The sequence below is a fragment of the Phragmites australis genome, chromosome 20 (assembly GCF_958298935.1).
Source record: "Phragmites australis chromosome 20, lpPhrAust1.1, whole genome shotgun sequence".
In the NCBI taxonomy this organism is placed as follows: Eukaryota; Viridiplantae; Streptophyta; class Magnoliopsida; order Poales; family Poaceae; genus Phragmites; species Phragmites australis.
The window spans coordinates 3,755,095-3,773,328 of record NC_084940.1 but is presented as its reverse complement, the minus strand read 5'-3'; the positions used below and the strand labels follow the sequence as shown (position 1 = coordinate 3,773,328).

General features: G+C 43.9%; 2 protein-coding genes and 1 non-coding gene across 3 annotated transcripts; 2 read left to right on the top strand and 1 right to left on the bottom strand.

Annotated features, from left to right (window-relative positions):
* The first annotated feature begins 1,878 nt into the window (after positions 1 to 1,878).
* Positions 1,879 to 3,591, top strand: LOC133901566 (small ribosomal subunit protein bS16m/bS16c-like). Its single transcript, XM_062342917.1, has 3 exons — positions 1,879 to 2,150; positions 2,422 to 2,467; positions 3,173 to 3,591. The coding sequence occupies exons 1-3, from the start codon at positions 2,018 to 2,020 to the stop codon at positions 3,408 to 3,410; spliced, it is 417 nt and encodes a 138-aa protein (XP_062198901.1). The 5' UTR covers positions 1,879 to 2,017; the 3' UTR covers positions 3,411 to 3,591.
* A 7,128-nt stretch (positions 3,592 to 10,719) lies between these two features.
* Positions 10,720 to 13,117, bottom strand: LOC133901183 (probable sarcosine oxidase). Its single transcript, XM_062342462.1, has 2 exons — positions 12,484 to 13,117; positions 10,720 to 11,636 (listed from the first exon to the last, which is right to left on the bottom strand). Exons 1-2 carry the CDS (start codon positions 13,028 to 13,030, stop codon positions 10,963 to 10,965), a joined length of 1,221 nt encoding a protein of 406 aa, XP_062198446.1. The 5' UTR covers positions 13,031 to 13,117; the 3' UTR covers positions 10,720 to 10,962.
* A 1,099-nt stretch (positions 13,118 to 14,216) lies between these two features.
* LOC133902596 (small nucleolar RNA Z247) lies at positions 14,217 to 14,355 on the top strand. Its single transcript, XR_009906924.1, has one exon. It is a non-coding gene; the product is annotated as a small nucleolar RNA Z247 (small nucleolar RNA).
* The last annotated feature ends 3,879 nt before the right edge of the window (positions 14,356 to 18,234 follow it).

Sequence of the window (18,234 nt, the reverse complement as noted above, 5' to 3'; positions counted from 1 at the left end):
GGTTGTTCAATGGCACACTAACTGGCGGGTAGCAATTGAAGCATTCTGGAATAATGGAAAATCGACTATCTTAGTTGACGGGGATAGTAGGAGAAAAAGGAAGAAAAGACTAGAGTACTTAGACTTTGATTTTCATCTTCATGATTTAGAATTGTACATATAAAATATAAGTCGTAAATTCACCATGTTCTATCAAGTGTTTTCCAGTTTTCACGCTCAGTAGAATTGGCACAGGATGGTCATAGAGGAATGGATGCCTTCGGAAATATCCAAATATTTTATCCTAACTAGGATCTAATTGACGATTTTATTGTTGTTTTTTTCTTGTTTAGTTCTGATCTGCTATCTTTGAAGTTGATCTCATCCCATCTGCAAATATTGATTAATAACTGTGGACTTTACTGTACATGCATGAATGCATGCACGTTTTGTACATTTTCTTCAGAATGTGTTCGTTAATTATAGCATGCTATTGCAATCACTTGGACTTGCAGGAATTTCTCTGCCTAATAGGCATTTGAAATTGTAAATCTTAATCCACTACTAGGATTGTTTGGGTAAGTTGAATGGACAACTCAAGCTTTGTATTGAAAGCAAAGCATCCTCTGGTATTTCTTGATTGTTGGCAAAAAAATGCTGTTACTCATGTTAGGCAAATTAATGTGATTCAAAGTTGCTGCTTTGTTCAAGGTTCATACCTGGATGACTAAATCCATATTTTCTTTTGACAGGGATTATTTCAATCTGGAGGATTTCCTGGATGCAGACAATGCTCCAGTGATTGGATGGAAGACAGCTCTGTGCTCGTTCACAGTTTCCTTGAAGCTAATGCTGGTAGGAGTTTCTAGTTTATTGACAGATTTCTCAGTTGTTTATCGTAGCAAGAAACAGCTGTCCTTGCTGGTTGTTTCGCTTTTAGGTGTTAGTAGGTAAGAAAAACATGCATACCACCAGGGATCATTGATACTTGTTAGACAGCAACACCGATGTCATTGCCATTTGTTAGAGAGCAATGTCAATGCAAACAAGAAAGCCTATTGTTTGTTCAGTAATTCCCACCTCTTGTTCTTTTTTCCCCCCACTCCATACTCACTGCATTCATTCTTGGACAATGTTTAACCTGCATATGTTCTTCTGTCTTTTTGGCAGGAAAAGCATGTCTCTGCACCAACCATGACAAAGATCACTTGGAGCTGGAGTGGTTGACTAAGCGAGCAGTAAGCCAGATGCTCGCCCCAGTCTCCAGTGCGAGAGACCAGTGTCAGTGTGTATCTACTGTCTATCTACGAGCTGCTGTTCTGCCGTCAGAGAGCAGTTTTTTACTTCGGCGGTCCTGGTGCTAGCTGAAGCCTAGTGTAGTGCTTTCCTTCTACTCTGAAACTGAAAATGAGCACCTGTATGAGGAACGGAAGTTGATTTTCGAGAGTGATAACACTTGTTGATACTCTATATCTATATATCTACTCCTATAAAATACACACGCTGTAGCAAATTCGATAGATCTTTATTGTTCATCCGACTTAATCAAACAGTCACCATATAAAATTGAATTCATTCCTCCTTTCAAAAATATATTTAATATCTTATTATTTGCATTTCCTACCTAGACATTTAATATTTACTTTTCATATATTTATCATCTTATTGCTATATCTTAAAGTGATTTTACTTATATGAAACATGGATGCAATTGCTAATGTACATAAAAGTGTACATGTTATTATGACGAAGCTACCATGTGAGCTTCACGGATTATTTCTGGCAATGCAGAAGGAAGCTTAAATTTATCAAAAAAAAAAAAATGGGGCTAAATTTGAATGTAAATGGACCTCTATAATACAATGAAGACGTCTTCTTTGGCCCAACAATTCTGATAACGAGAACAAATTGGAAATATGTGTTGGCCCAGCCCAAAATCTCACTCATCCTTCTCCTCCGTTAAACCCTTTCCTCCCACACAGCCGCATCGCAGCCGGAGGGGAGAAGGCGGCGGCGAGGCGACGAAAGCAAGCAAGCCATGGTGGTCCGGATCCGGCTGGCGCGGTTCGGGTGCCGGAACCGGCCCTTCTACCGGGTGATGGCCGCCGACAGCCGCTCCCCGCGGGACGGCAAGCACCTGGAGGTCCTCGGCTACTACAACCCGCTCCCAGGTTAGGTTGCGCGCCCCTTTCTCTCTTGCGGCGTTCCCTCGAGGTCTCGTCGGATTGATCTGTGTGTTCATCAGTTAAAGAACCTGATAATTTTGCTGCTGTTGTTGACCTGCTTATTATTTCGATTAAATGTGCCCTCGTCTTTGTTTAGCTCTGATTCGGTTGCGCAAAGAACGTGTAGTGAAATGCGATTCAACGTGTGTGTTTTTAGGAGCTCACTGTGACTGAACACCTGATGAAATATACGCTTTTTCCTTGTTTCTGTATGCAGGGCAGGATGGTGGCAAAAGGATGGGTCTGAAATTCGACCGGGTCAAGTAAGTTTTGCTTGCTTGCAATTTAGGTGTCTTGTTCCATTCTACTCCACTGGTGAAATATTTGCATACTGCAGCTTTTCTGCGTCTAGTCTATAAGCAAAATTGCTATATCATCCCTTAATCTCTGAGAAGAGTTGTAAACGGGAGGCTGAGTCAGACAAGCATTTTAAAACTATATGGGGACTGATTTGAACAAGCATATTCAAAGCTCAATGGGAGACTAATTTTAGACATTCAGTCGTATCACCGTTTTGGTTTCATGCTTTGCCTTAGGCGGTAGATCATACCATTGGGGATGTTGGGAAGGTGGAAGAAAATGATGGGAGATAACATTTCAGAGATTGTGTAGTGCTTCACTCTTCTAGCTGGTTGTAATGTCGATTGCCAAGCATCGTTATACCTACCTCTCTCTGGCAAGAAGATTCATTTAAAAAAAAAAAAGGAAACTCATTGAAGAAGATTATAGGCCAAGAATTAAGATATCTGGAGCATGTAAGATGTGCTTGGTAGCATTAGTAGCAGAAATAATACCTTTGATCCTGTATTGTCTACTTCCATTTTTTTTTACCATTTTGTCAAGAATCGAGATGTCAATGCTACCGACAATGATTTCTTCTTTCTTCGGGTTACTTTATAGGTGTATGCTGTGCTGTTTTTCTTTCCTGCTTTGAAGGCCATGTAACAGCATACAACTGTCTTCCGTAGGTACTGGCTGTCAGTTGGGGCACAACCATCAGATCCTGTGCAGCGTATTCTGTTTCGGGCTGGACTTCTTCCACCACCTCCAATGCTAGCTATGGCCAGGAAGGGTGGGCCTCGTGATAGGCACCCCATTCATCCAATGACTGGGCGCCCCTTGGATCTTGAGGGCGTCACAGTTGTTGATGACTCCAATGTTCCTGAAGGCGATGCTGAAGAACCTTCAAATGAGGTGGCTTCATAAGTCTTCTGTTTTAGCGTACGAAAATGATGCTGATTTTTCTATTTTAGCATATGTAGTGATGTTGCATGAGAAAACTTGTTTGTTGTGCTTATGGCAAGATTACGGTACTTGTACAATATTGCAAACTTATGGTCATGCAATATTTCTTCCGTTTTTCCTCTTGAAAAATTGTTCTGCCATTTTTCCCCTCATAAAAACAATGCTTTTATTTACTACTGGGCATCTTTAGGTCTTAATACTGCAACTGTAGTGGTCTGTAGTCATCTCCGCATTTGTCTCAATGACACTCTCATGTGGAGTGGAATACGAGTGATAAAATTGTATCTTGATGAATTTTGTGATATCTTCTTGGATGCTAAAATTGTCAGAAAATTATAATGCATATTATCCATGCTATCATACACTCATACACGTGCTGAAGGGTGACTTGAAAGGCAGGCAAGATGTTCTGCCTACTATACAGTAACAGTTTGTGCAGAACTAACATAGCTTCGTAGTTCCTGTATGTTTTTTTGTGGTGCAATCCAATAAGACCGATGCTTCGTTTGATCCGGTTGCAAAATTGATATCTACGAAACTTGCATCTCTGTGGATCCTTGTGCCCGTTTGTTCACGCTGACGCTTTCTTGTGCGATTCCTTGCTTGTAGTTCTTAGAGCTGTTTGTTTGAGTTTTTGCTTTTGAGCTTTTTTTGAAAAGCTATGTTTTTGTCTTATCTGAAAAGCTGTTTTTGGAAATAGGCTATTGGCTTTTACAACAAATTTTTTGCTTTTCAGAACATAGCTTCTCAGAAAAGCATATCTCAGCGAGCTTCTCCAGAAGCCATTTATCTAGAATCTCGTTTGTTCTTGTTTCTAGCTTTTGGCTTCTACCTGTAGCAGAAGCAGAAACAGAAGCAGAGAACAAACATGATCTTAGTGACACAAAGGCATATTTGCCTCCTGTAGCATCTTCTCAGAATTGGATCGTAGATTCAAGGCTATGCCCAATACATATGGTAGAATTTAGCTGAAGGTCCAGTACATACAAGGAAATTATACCACTTTTTGGAGAAGGCATTGTTGAGAAAAATGAAAACTTTAATGTTTTCGTGGGCTTCTTCTGCTTTGAACCGGCTGGCCTTTCTCCTCTTTGTGGCCCGGGCCCATTCTTGACGTGCTCAAGGACTCGGCAGACGCTAGGGTTTGAGCACGGGATTCATTCGGCTGGTGAAGATGCTGGGAGCTGGCGGCTGGGTGGCGGCGCAACCGTCTCCGGATCCTTCGGGCTCGGGAGACTGGAGGGCGCCGTCTTCGTGCCGACTTGAAGGTCAGCATCCCATCGGTGGAACTCAGAAGGGACTGGAGTATTCTCCACTGGTTTTCCTCTCTAATCTCTCTTATTTGGCTTGATTTCCTGATCTGGAACCGGAGCTCTTCTCTCTGGAGTTTGTGCTTCGGTATTTGGGGGATTGAGTGGAGGAGCATCTGCTCCTGGTGTTGTTCGGTGCTGCAAAGCTGAGGCTCGCCCGCACTGCGGTGGCTGTGCGGTTGAGGTACTGTATCTCCGTCTTCCTCACTCCGGCGGCAACAGCGGGTGGTTGGATTTCTGGGACAGCGGCATTTAAGCCGTGCCTTGCCTCTCTGATTGATCTGTTTGAGTGCATAGCACTGTGAGTATACCAATTCTCCTCTCTCTTTCTCGGTTAAATTGGACAGCTCAGATGTGCATGCTTAGTTGCTCGATGATGATGAAATGTGTAGATATAAAGTAAATTTCTGAGTTCTATAGCTGTGATATGAGATAAATCTAGCTCTGTGATTCAAGGCCTTTACTTGGAGGTTATTTTGAGTGGTTGACACTCTGTTCCTGTACCTCAAATTATCTATTGGTCTTGTATTCAAGTGCACATCATATCTGTGTGATCCCTGTATGTGTGCTCTTATGTTCTCAGTTCTGTTAATTCTCTCTGGTATTGATTCTTGATGAGCTAGCAGTGGAGTACTGTCTTTTGATAGCTGGTTAATGCTTTTCTGTTGTGCGGCAGTAGTCTGCTAGCTTTGAGAAATACTGAGAACCCTTTTTGATCTGTACAGTCCTTTTTCAGTATGATGAACTAGAAATTTGAGAGCTAGATTAGACTCTATCTGCTATTGGGGCACTCTGAATTTTTTCCTCTATTCATGATGCTTATTGTGGAACAATTTGGGAGGAGAACATTTAAAGTTCTGGGGCCAATTGCTGCTTCATTTCTGAGAGCACTATTAATCAATTTTCACATCTTCTGTCCAATTTATGTATTACTCATGATATGTGTTATTTCAGTTTCTCTGTCATATTTCACTAAGATCATGTGTATTGTTGATGTGCTATCAATATCTTATATACTTATGTATAGAATTATGGACTCCATGCTCTTATTGTCGCATATTATACAACAGGCATGTGGTCTTAATTTAATAAATTATTGCTATATGTATGTCATACATAATAACTAGTCAATGTCGAATTTTGGATATAGATCATATTTGTTGCCATTGTTATATCTTGATCAATTGTAACTCGGGGTAATATCATATAATTATTCAAAATTATTCGATTCTTCCATCTATCTTATATTTTTTCATCTAGTTCTCCGGTACGAATCTCAACGCAAATGAATGGTCCTGATAAGAACTACGTCTCCTTTTGAAAAAAAAAAAACATTGTATCCGTATGCCCTTGTAAAAATTTCCCTAATAAGAATACGGATAAAAAAAGGGTTCTTACGGAAAACGTCCCTCCTGTACCCAAGATTCAAGACCGCTTATGTGCGATCGGAGGGTTAGAGGTGACCCAAAAACGGATCGCCATTAATAACCGCGATCCAAATTTTCCGGGGTAGAATAGCTAATTCCTAACATGCGAAACTCCCGCCACAAAACATCCATCCTCTCAATTCGGGTGATCTGGGCCTCACATGTGCGATCTAACGGTTACCAGGGGCAGGTTGGATCGCGATCCAAATCTCGGGAGGCCTAACGGCTATTTCCCCACAAACCAGGGTCTCATACGCATCATTTTTTCTATCATTTTTTTCCTATTTTCCTCCTGTGCTTCGTTGACTCATGCTGACTTACCAAGGTCAAGTCATGGCGCCAATGTGACTCTGTGAGCATGTGGAGCCTGATTTTCCCCTCTGAAAATTACAGGCTTACAGCACCACTGTCATCTCCTTCAGACCTTGACTAGTGACTCCACAGGTTACTCCAGATGAAGAAGGCATGCACTGTGATTCTTCAGATATTTCGCGGCGATGCTCCAGAAATGGATGGACGATCAGCTATGACGGTGTCATACCGCCATGCATCAAAGTTCAAACGATATGATCAGGATATGACTCGCTCAGGAGACTTCCAAGCGAGCTGTCAGTTCTGTGATGGAGATGACACTTAATAGGACAAGCAAAGCGTGATCAATCAACACTAGCTTCTGCACTTGCTTATGTGTACGATTGAGGATCAACAAGACATTGCATCAAACTAAAAAACAAGGATCAGTGATCGACTGACGGAGTCATGAATATCTTGTAGCGCATACTGTTCTATCTAGTTCAAGCTACATGATCAGGAGTAAGGACGGCTGCAGAAGATGTGCGCTGGAAAGACTCATTTGACTGTGGTTGATGGAGTCGGTTATTGTTGAACCCTTTTGGGATCAGTATGTACAATATGATAACATGCTAATCATATGTTGCCAAAGCTGATAGTTAGAGAACTTCCTGACTTTTATGAACAAGTCGTTAAGGCTCTTGGAACAGCCTATGTGCTGTGCTTTTGTATATAGTTGAATTATCAACTAATCTTAGGTTGTAATATTTATTAGCCTATAATTTCAAAACTCATTTCCTGTTACTATTTGAATCTCTGTTGCTTTTTGTTGTTTGTCACACTTGAGGAATGCATAGAACTGTATTTGGCTACAAATTCTTGTAAGGGATAATCTCACCACACCTCAAACCATTGGTGAGTCCAACCACAGGCAACTGATGAGCCAAACACAGCCTAGCTGTTGTATCCCATCAGGCAGAGTTCCAGAGCTTCAATCAAAAATTGCCGGATTTTACAGTATGCCTGGTCAGGTAACCTTGCAAGAAATAGCAGGCAACATCCAGGCAGGTCAAATCCCCAGGCAAAGAGTCTAGGGCTGTAACCAAACACGTTCGTAGTGCGCCTGTGCGCAGGTGGCGTGGATGCCGCGAGACTCGCCGTGTGATGAGCCACAATGGTAGGGCAGGTCGAACCACTCCAGGAGCAGCCCACCATGATCACGTCGAACCGGTCGTGGCTCTCGTCGTCGGACGCTACCACGGCGCGCGCTATATCTGTTCTGCTTGTGCTAGGAGAAGGCGGATAACAGACTTGGAGAAGACAAGAGAACGGAGAACCGGTGCCCGGTGGGGGAAATGTAATCTCACATGCCGTTCGCAGGTATGACTAATCTCGTTCATCCATCCCTTCAACATGATATCATCTGTTGATTCGCTTATTTATCTTATTATTATTTTTACTTACTTTTCTAACATAAATCTTAACGTAAATGAACGTCGCGATATTACAAAGAACGTGGTATCGTGGCTAATAGATATAGTTGCATGATCGCCTACCCCGAGGCCAAGGTGGACTAGGCCGGCCCATCTACTGACCTGATTCTTTTCTTTATTCATTTTTTTTATACAATTAGTTTTTCTTGTTGTATGTGTACTTTGTGTACATGATAGTGAATATTTATAAAATAACAAATGCTTGGAATTGTACGCCCGAATGCTCTGTCACCGGAACAGTTCATTCCAAAGGCTAAATTAGAATGAGGACCAAAATAATTGCCAGATCGGCTTATTCCTATGCTTGGTTTGGTTCGGCTCGACTCGACCTTTTAAACAAACCAAGTCAAGCCTCCTTTCTCACTTGTTTTTCTTAACAAGCCAGCTCATGAAACGCTGGCAAGCCACTTGATTAGCTCGTTAGGCTCGATAAATATGATAATCTCAAACCATGAGTTCAATAATTCAATGATTTTATTATGTTTGGCCAAGTTTGACTTGACATTCAACCTATAAGCCAAGCATAGTATTCGTAAAAACTATATTAAGTGTTCGTACATCTATATTCTTTGTATTTGTTGTTCCACATTGGTAATTTTCGTAATGTCATCATGGATTATCATTTTAGATATTATTAACATGCTTAAACATTGTTAAAGTGATTAATCTCATACGAGTTCTTGATGTTGAAGTTGAACTATGTTTGACTGACGAACCAAACGAGTCAGCTCCAGCTTTCTAATGAAGCAATCCGAACTCCTTTTTTAACTTGTTAGTCTTAAAGAGCCGAGCTTAACCAACTCATTATCGAAACGAGTTAACGAACCATACCTTAACGAGCCGAGCTGCTCGTTAATCCACCCCTACTCCTGACAGGTATGGGTGTGGAAGCGGGGGAGTAGCACAGACTAGAGAGAGACCGACCATTGGTCCGTACTTAACAGGAGAGAGAGAGCGAACTTAACTACTACTACCTCGATTATATTTTACTTGTGGTTTAGGATATCTACATAGTATTTGACTGTTTGGCTGTTACTTTTCATGACTACTTCGTAGTGAAAATTGATTAAAAGAACTAATAATGTGAAAGTATTTTTCTAATCCATTAGTACTATTTTAATGTATCAAATCCTAATAGTTTTGTGTGTATTAATAGTCAAAGTTTTAAAGTTTTACTGTATAAATTTAAAATGACATCTATTTGAGAATGGAGAGAATATTAGCTTAGCAAGCAACCATCTTATTCGATATTTCTTTTACAGGAATTTTGCAGTTGTTGCATGAAAGAAGGCAATGACTAAAGAACTAAATACAGCATGTACAAAATAGTTTAGAACTAGCGCGAGAGTTTCTCCTAATTACGGTAGAAAATGGTGTTTCCTGTGAAATTCTTACATTCAAAGCTCGTGATCGAGAAGGCAGACAAATCCAGGTCAAGTCAATGGTGCCCACTTGGCCACTTCCCGGCATGCGTTGACTTACCATGGCCAAAGTCCAGGTCAAGTCAATGGTGCCCACTGTGTGCTTCTGTGAGCAATGGAGCCTGATTAATTTCCTGGAAAACATTTCCCCCCTCTGAAAAGTACAGCATCGTTGTACTCATCTCCCTGAGACCTTGACCAGTGACTGCACCAGTGGTGCAGGGACAAGTCACTCCAGATCTAGAAGGCAGGAACTGTGATTCGTCAGATATTTTTGCCTATTCAGGGCAAGGGATGGTTCAGACATGGACAGACAATCAACTACGAGCCTATGACAGCTCCGTGCATAAAATGATAAGATCAGAATATGACTTGATCAGAAGACTTCCAAGCTTGTTGCCATCTCTGTGATGGAGATGCCGCCTAATAGGACAAGCAGAGCGTGATCAATTAGCACTGGCTTCTGCACTTGCATATGGTTGAGGATCGGCCAGATATTACATCAATTGATGGAAAAAAAACTAAACCATGGAGAGAAGAGATCCCACTGGCTTTGTCCCAGGAGAGAAGAGTATCGAATCCATTAGCAAGTATTCATACAAGAACCCGTGTGGATAATCTTTGAACCGGAGGCTCTACCAACCAATCGAACTATTGCTCGGTTCACTTCATAACTGAAAACGAAGATGATATATGCTTATCTCTTCACCAAGTCATGAATCAGTAGAAGTGTAGAACTGACCCCTGAACTGTTCTAGCTTGTTCTACTCATTTTGTTCTTAATCTCCTTTTGTTTTTCCCCATTGATCAGGAGTCAGGATGGATACATACAGAGATGTGACGTTAGAAAGGCACGTTTTTGGAGGTACCTGAATTTGAGCATATTTCTGCAGTGACCTTTCAAGGTATCATCTGTATCCGGCAAATGGTTGAGAGGCAGGTCCCTTTCGTGCTGCATACCATGAATAGGACTAGAGGTACTTAGATTATGCTAAGATATCAGCCAAAGCGAAAGAGAGAAAAAATCTGCAAAAGGAACTTGTTGGTTATCAAATGGCCAGACTACTAGAGCAGTTTAGTGCAACCGAACAGTTTACGCATATTGAGTGTCTGTTTGCTTGATGATTTTGTTTTTGGCTTTTTTAAAAAACTGTTTTTAAATTTTAACCGTTAGCTTTTACAATAAATTTTTAATTTTTTAACATACAACTTCTCAGAAAAACTACTCTTAGTTAGATTCTCAACTTCTAGATTACTTTTCTTCAAAAATCACTTTTTAGCAACCTCATTTATTTAGACTTCTAGCTTTTAGCACCAGAGAAAAAAAATAGAAGCAACAAACAAAATGCAGTTGAGCAGACCCTTTGGTACGTTTACACATGCAGGGCAGATGCACTTCGATGTTCCGAAATCCAAGGAGCCTTGTGGACAAATGAAAGTCATGCAGGACAATGTTGAGCAGATCACTCTAAACAAACAGTTGCCAAGAACACACACTGACATCAACATGAAAGAGAGAGCTCGATCTTCAGTGGAGCACGGTGTTCATCGATCAGCCTTGATCGCCAAAGTTAATCCTGAAGGTTTCCTCTAGGATTTTCCACGAACCGGCCGATCCTGAAGTGTCGGAGCTCCACGCCGGCCTCCACCGCCGTTCTCGCCTCCCCGTCCATGGCCATCTCGGCCAGGATCCTACCGACGGCTGGGCCCATCTTGAACCCGTGGCCGGAGAACCCCGCGCCGACGACGACGTCCTTCCCGAACGCCCCGCCCAGGAAGTCGACCACGAAGTCCTCGTCGGGGGTCATGGAGTACATGCACGACTGCCGGATGACCGGCCCGCCCGCGGTGTCGACGTGGCCCGGCATGACGGAGTCGATCCACCTCGCCACGGGCTCCACCAGCGCCACGCCGCCCGTGGACCAGTCCCTGCTGTCCGGGTCGCACGGCGGGCCACCGTGCATGGCGATCTTGATCAGGCCCGGGAACTCCATCGACGGCGTGCTGTAGATGTAGGGGTCGCCGTAGCTGGCGAACGTCGGGAAGCCGGCCTCCGGGGTGAGCTCGTGCTCGCGGCCGGGCTTCACCTTCCAGTAGCAGATGAGCGTGTGCAACGGCTGCACCGGCAGGTCCAGGCCGGTGACCGACTTGACTAGCTTGCTCGTCCAGGCGCCGACCGTTACGATGCACTTGGCGCCATGGAACTCTTCGCCACCTGAAGTCTTCACCACGATTGATCCTTCTCCTGAGCAAAAGTGTATACAATTTCAATGTTCTAATTAGTTGTACGATTTTGCCAGGTAAAAAACGAACTACGAGGACCAGTTGGCTAGAACCATGCGTGATGGGCTACCTAACCTGGGTTCAACTCCTCCACAAAATTGTAGGATCGCTCGTTTTATTTATTATCTTATTATTTGAGTGTTAAAAGAACCTCCACACTCACTTTTAAAGTGATGAAATTACAACATTAATTAGAGAAAAAAATCTAGAGGGCTTATTGTTATGAACATCTAAAAATCTAAATTAAACCAAAAGCTCGTATCAAATACGGTTAGTAAATAGCTAAATTTAGAATTAAAAATTATGAAAATTAATAGTTCGATTTCTATATGGTTTGAGAAGCAAAATATCTAAATAAAGAGAAAATAAAATTATTAATAATTGAAATTAGGGTTAGAATAGAAAAAAATAATTGAAATTACGGTGAGGCTATTATTAGCACGGAACATCTGGCTATATTTAAAAAACGAATAGCACAAATTAGAAAGAAGTATTGCAATTTGCGAGCATCGTAGTGGTAGGTAGGTTTTCAAATCCTCACTGTGCTTTTAAAATTGATTGTCCACTTGTTTTATCTAGTTTAAAATACACCTCGCTACGACGTGGTAGGTAAATTAGATGTAAAATGGCAGAACCAACTTTGTCTGTACCCAGGTTCAGGACAGGAACGTGTGTGCACTTATGGTCGGAGAGAGAGCGCTCACGCAGCTCGTGCATGCTTGCCAGTGGCTCACATGCAGGAGCCGGATACTTCCAAGAGAATCCCGCTTCGGGGGAGGAAAGAGACACGGGACGACGAGCGCGCTCACCTCGCTTCGTGACGTCGACCACCTCCACCCGGTCCCTCACGACGGCGCCCTTCTTGACGGCGAGCGCCTGGAACATGGCCACCGCCTTGGTCGCCTTCATCACCCCGCCGAGCTCGCTCGGCGCCGCCGTCCACCCGTCGGGCACCCTGAACACCCCCGCCCACGGCCAGGACTCCCCGGATACCTCGGCGGCGGCGCCGTTCTTGATGGCGGCGAGGAGCGCGGGGTCGTCCCGCGGGCCCAGATCGAGGTGCGGCGTGGGCGTGAGCACGCGGTAGCCCGCCTCGGCCTGCGCGTCGTCCCAGAGGCGCCGCGCCAGGCGCACCATGGGCGGGTAGCGCGCCTGCGGGTAGGTGGCCCGGATGGTGCGGGACTCGCCGTGCGACGAGCCGCGGTGGTGGAGCAGGTCGAACCGCTCCAGGAGCAGCACGCGCGCGCCGCGGGAGGACGCCGCGTACGCCGCGCAGCTGCCCATGATGCCCGCCCCCACCACGATCACGTCGAACCGGCCGCCGGGGCAAGAGCCCTCGCCGCCGGACGCCGTCATGGCGCTAGCTCGCTCGCGCTGCTGTTTCTCTGGCGCTTGCTGCGCGTCGAAGCCTGGAGGTGTGCGTGGGAGTGGCAGACTGTGAGACTACAGAGAGACCGACGCACTGTTCCGTATTTAAGGAGAGAGAGCATCCCTATCAAAGTGTCAAATACTCCCTCAGATTTTAAATATACGACGTTTTGATCAAAATACAGTTAAATTTCTTTTAAAAATCTAAAAATATAATATTATAAAAATATTTTTAAGATAAATCTACACGTGTGATTTTTATATTTTCATAGTAAATATTTTAAAAGCTAGTAACGATTAAAATTTTAAAAATTTGATCGGATTCGTCATATATTTAAAACGGGAGGGAGTATTCAATTTGTCTTGTAAGGGCATCTTGCAGGATTGCTTAGCATCAAGAAGACTGTTAGATGTAGTGTATATTTGATATGTATTCATGCGTGCATATCTCTTCTACCTGGTGTACTCGGCCAACGGAATAGAGATAGACTTGTAACAACTTCCTTGGCCGATATTCTCAGGTTGAACCCCTATATATGTAAGCCACGATCGGGGCTTTTCCGATATCATCAAACATGCAACACGCTGAATCCAAGATAGGGTCAGCGATTCCTCCTACTGCACCTCTGATTTTAATATGGTAATCAGAGCCAACTCAAAGATTGAATCTTAGTAGATCAATCTTCCATCCTCCACCATGGCGAGCTCTTCTTCGGTTGGAAATCCTCTCGCCGGCCACATCATTGCTGAAAAGCTCACCAAGTCCAATCACGCCTTATGGAAGGCGCAGGTCAAGGCAGCCGTACGCGGCGCTCGGCTCCAGGGTCATCTCACTGGTGACTCTGCAGCACCAGAAACTCATCTGATCACTAAGACAGATGACAAAGAAACGAAGACGCCGAATCCGGCGTATGAAGAATGGGAGGCAGCGGATCAACAAGTTCTCAACTTCCTCCTCACATCTCTGTCCAAGGACGTGATGATACAAGTATCTGCATGCGAGACTACGGCGGCAGCATGGAAGATCGTCGAGGAGACGTTTGCCTCGCAGACTCGAGCGCGAACTGTGAATGTGCGCATCGCGCTCGCCACAACCAAGAAGGGCAACTCAAGTATTGCTGAGTACTTCGCCAAGATGAAGTCGTTGGGAGATGAGATGGCGGCGGCAGGACGACGTCTCGACGATGAAGAACTGGTGGAGTACATCATCACCGGGCTCGGCGAAGACTTCACGTCGCTGGTAACTGCCCTTACAGCAAGGGTAGAACCGATCACAGTTGGGGAGCTGTATTCGCAGCTGCTCAACTTTGAGACTCGTATGGATCTCACATACGGGAACTCTAGCAATGAAGCGGCCAATGCAGCAAGCCGTGGCCGTGGTGGTAATCGAGGCGGACCGCGTGGCCAAGGAGGGCAACAGCGCAGTGGCAGTCGCGGCCGTGGATATCAGCGCGGTCGTGGCAACGGTGGACCACCAAGAGGAGGTGCGCGTGGCTTCAACAGCAACAACAGTCGTGCGGCACCTCAGAATACAGAAGATGATCGGCCCTTGTGCCAGGTATGTTACAAGAAAGGGCATACAGCAGAAATCTGTTGGCACAGGTTTGAGGAGGACTATGTGCCAAATCCAAAGCTAGTTGCGGCCGCCACCAGCTCATACACCGTCGACACCAACTGGTACACCGACACGGGCGCCACAGATCACATCACAGGAGAACTAGAGAAGTTGACGGTCAAGAACAAGTATCATGGTGGTGATCAAATTCACACTGCCAACGGCACAGGTATGGACATTAGTCATATTGGTCATACTACTGTTCATGCCCCAAATCGTGATATTCATCTAAAAAATGTCTTATATGTCCCACAAGCCACAAAGAACCTTGTGTCTGTTCATAAACTAGCTTCTGATAATTCTGCTTATCTAGAATTTCACCCCAGTTTCTTTTTAATTAAGGATCAGGCAACGAAGAGTACCATTCTTAGAGGAAGATGTGAGAAAGGCTTGTACCCTCTTCCTGCACATTCAATAAAGCAAGCCTGCAGTGCCACCAGAGTCTCCTTGTCGAGGTGGCACAGCCGTTTAGGTCATCCTGCATCAGCAATTGTTAAGCAAGTTATTAGCAACAATAATCTTCATGTCTTAGAGCAGTCAACTAGTGAGTCTGTATGTGATGCTTGTCAGCAAGCTAAGAGTCATCAGTTACCTTATTCAAAGTCATCTAGTGTTTCTAAATTTTCCTTGGAACTTGTGTTTTCTGATGTCTGGGGTCCTGCACCAGAATCAATTGGTCGGAATAAATATTATGTGAGTTTCATTGATGACCATAGCAAATTTACCTGGATCTATCTGCTAAAATATAAATCTGAAGTTTTTCATAAGTTCCAAGAATTTCAGACTCTTGTTGAAAAATTGTTCAACAGGAAAATCCTTGCTATGCAAACAGACTGGGGAGGGGAGTATCAGAAGCTTAATTCCTTTTTCAATAAAATTGGGATAGCTCATCATATTTCATGTCCCTATGCTCATCAACAAAATGGTTCCGCTGAAAGAAAACATCGTCATATTGTAGAAGTTGGTCTATCTCTTTTATCGCATGCATCTATGCCCTTAAAATTCTGAGATGAAGCCTTTCTTACAGCTACCTATTTAATCAACAGAATTCCTAGTCGAACCATACAGAACTCCACACCTTTCAAACGTCTTTTTGAGCAGGAACCTGATTATTCTGCTCTTCGTGTTTTTGGTTGTGCATGCTGGCCAAATCTACGTCCCTATAACTCTCATAAGCTTGAGTACAGATCGAAACGATGTGTTTTTATTGGCTACAGCAATCTCCACAAAGGCTTCAAGTGCCTTGAAATTTCCTCCGGCCGTGTTTACATCTCTAGGGATGTGGTATTTGATGAGAATATTTTTCCCTTCTCTGAGTTACATTCCAATGCTGGTGCCCGTTTACGTTCTGAAATTGATCTCCTTCATCCAACTTTGCTTAATCCTAGGGGTGTAACAGCTGTAGACCAATTTACTAATTGTCCTCCTGCTAATGCTAATTCTGTTGTTGAGTTAAATGAAGAAGATCCAGTAGAAAATACAGGAAGTTTGGAGCACAGTTCATCTACAAATCAGGTGCCTTCTGCTGCTTCAGAACACGAAGAAGATCCGGCGCCAGGACCTGACAGCGGTGGCAGTGGATTCCCTTCGGGATCCCTTCCTCGAATCGCGGCAGGCGGATCAGCACCAACTCCTGCGCCAGGCGCTGGTGGTCATCACCAGTCCCAGCCTGCCACGACGGGGGGCGAGCACTCCGTGTCCCCTCTGCTACCGACCGAGAGGGGCCCAGGCCCAGGTGACCCTAACTTGGCGTCTTCATCGCAGCATGCAACGCATGCAATACCATCGCCTGGATCCTCTGTGGTTGAGGCAAATGGTGATCCGAGTGCTGCACCAGTGGACAGACCTCGCACGCGTCTGCAGCATGGGATTAGGAAAGAAAAGGTATATACTGATGGCACAGTTAAATACAGTTTCCTAACCTCCACTGGTGAGCCCTGCAGTGTTGATGAAGCTCTTGAAGATAAGAATTGGAGCGCAGCAATAAATACTGAGTACATCACATTGATGAAAAACAAAACATGGCATTTAGTTCCACCACAAAAAGGAAGAAATGTGATAGGATGTAAATGGGTGTACAAAATTAAAAGAAAATCAGATGGAAGCTTGGACAGATATAAAGCTCGCTTGGTGGCTAAAGGATTCAAACAAAGGTATGGAATAGATTATGAGGATACTTTCAGTCCTGTCGTTAAATCTGCCACTATTCGTGTTATATTGTCTATTGCCATCTCTCGTGGATGGAGCCTTCGACAACTTGATGTGCAGAATGCATTTCTTCATGGATTCCTGGAAGAGGAGGTTTACATGCAGCAACCTCCAGGATTTGAAGATTCCTCCAAACCAAACTATGTCTGTAAGCTGGACAAGGCGTTGTACGGGCTGAAACAAGCACCGAGGGCATGGCACTCTCGGCTGAGTGCTAAATTGATTTCTCTTGGATTCCAGGCATCCAAGGCGGACACCTCTCTGTTCTTCTATAGCAAGGGAGGCATTACTATATTTGTGTTAGTTTATGTTGATGACATCATAGTCGCAAGTTCCACAGAGAAAGGAACAACAGCACTACTTCAAGATCTTCAGAGTGAGTTTGCACTGAAGGATTTAGGAGAACTCCATTATTTCCTTGGTATTGAAGTAACAAAGGTACGTGATGGGATTATACTAACACAAGATAAGTATGCTTCTGATTTATTAAAAAGGGTTGGCATGTCAGACTGCAAACCAGTTACAACTCCATTAAGCACTAGTGAGAAATTATCTATACATGAGGGTACACCTCTCGGTCCTAATGATGCAACACAGTACAGGAGTATAGTAGGTGCTTTACAGTATCTAACTCTCACTAGACCAGACATTGCATATTCAGTGAACAAGGTTTGTCAGTTTCTTCATGCACCAACCACTGTTCATTGGGCAGCGGTGAAACGAATTTTAAGATATCTGAAACAGTGTACCAAGTTGGGACTTAAAATACATAGTTCAACCTCTACTCTGGTTAGTGCTTTTTCAGATGCAGACTGGGCAGGAAGCACAGATGACAGGAGATCAACTGGAGGCTTTGCTGTGTTTCTGGGGTCCAATCTTGTGTCATGGAGTGCCCGAAAGCAAGGTACAGTATCACGGTCCTGTACTGAGTCTGAATACAAGGCTCTGGCCAATGCTACAGCAGAGGTGATGTGGATACAGACTCTTCTTCGAGAATTAAATATCAGTAGTCCACGGGCTGCTAAGTTATGGTGTGATAATTTGGGTGCTAAATACTTGACAGCTAATCCTGTATTCCATGCTAGAACCAAACATATAGAGGTTGACTATCATTTTGTCAGAGAGAGAGTGTCTCGGAAATTACTGGAAGTTGATTTTATTTCTTCAGGCGATCAAGTTGCTGATGGATTTACAAAACCACTCTCAGTTCGACTCTAGGAGAATTTCAAGTACAATCTTAACCTAGCACGGTTATGATTGAGGGAGGCTGTTAGATGTAGTGTATATTTGATATGTATTCATGCGTGCATATCTCTTCTACCTGGTGTACTCGGCCAACGGAATAGAGATAGACTTGTAACAACTTCCT

Coding starts and splice junctions, on each gene's coding strand:
- LOC133901183 (XM_062342462.1), bottom strand. CDS start 13,030: ATGACGGCGTCCGGCGGCGAGGGCTCTTGCCCCGGCGGCCGGTTCGAC. Junction 11,637..12,483: donor GGTCGACGTCACGAAGCGAG/GTGAGCGCGCTC, acceptor ACTTTTGCTCAG/GAGAAGGATCAATCGTGGTG.
- LOC133901566 (XM_062342917.1), top strand. CDS start 2,018: ATGGTGGTCCGGATCCGGCTGGCGCGGTTCGGGTGCCGGAACCGGCCC. Junction 2,151..2,421: donor CTACTACAACCCGCTCCCAG/GTTAGGTTGCGC, acceptor TTCTGTATGCAG/GGCAGGATGGTGGCAAAAGG. Junction 2,468..3,172: donor CTGAAATTCGACCGGGTCAA/GTAAGTTTTGCT, acceptor TGTCTTCCGTAG/GTACTGGCTGTCAGTTGGGG.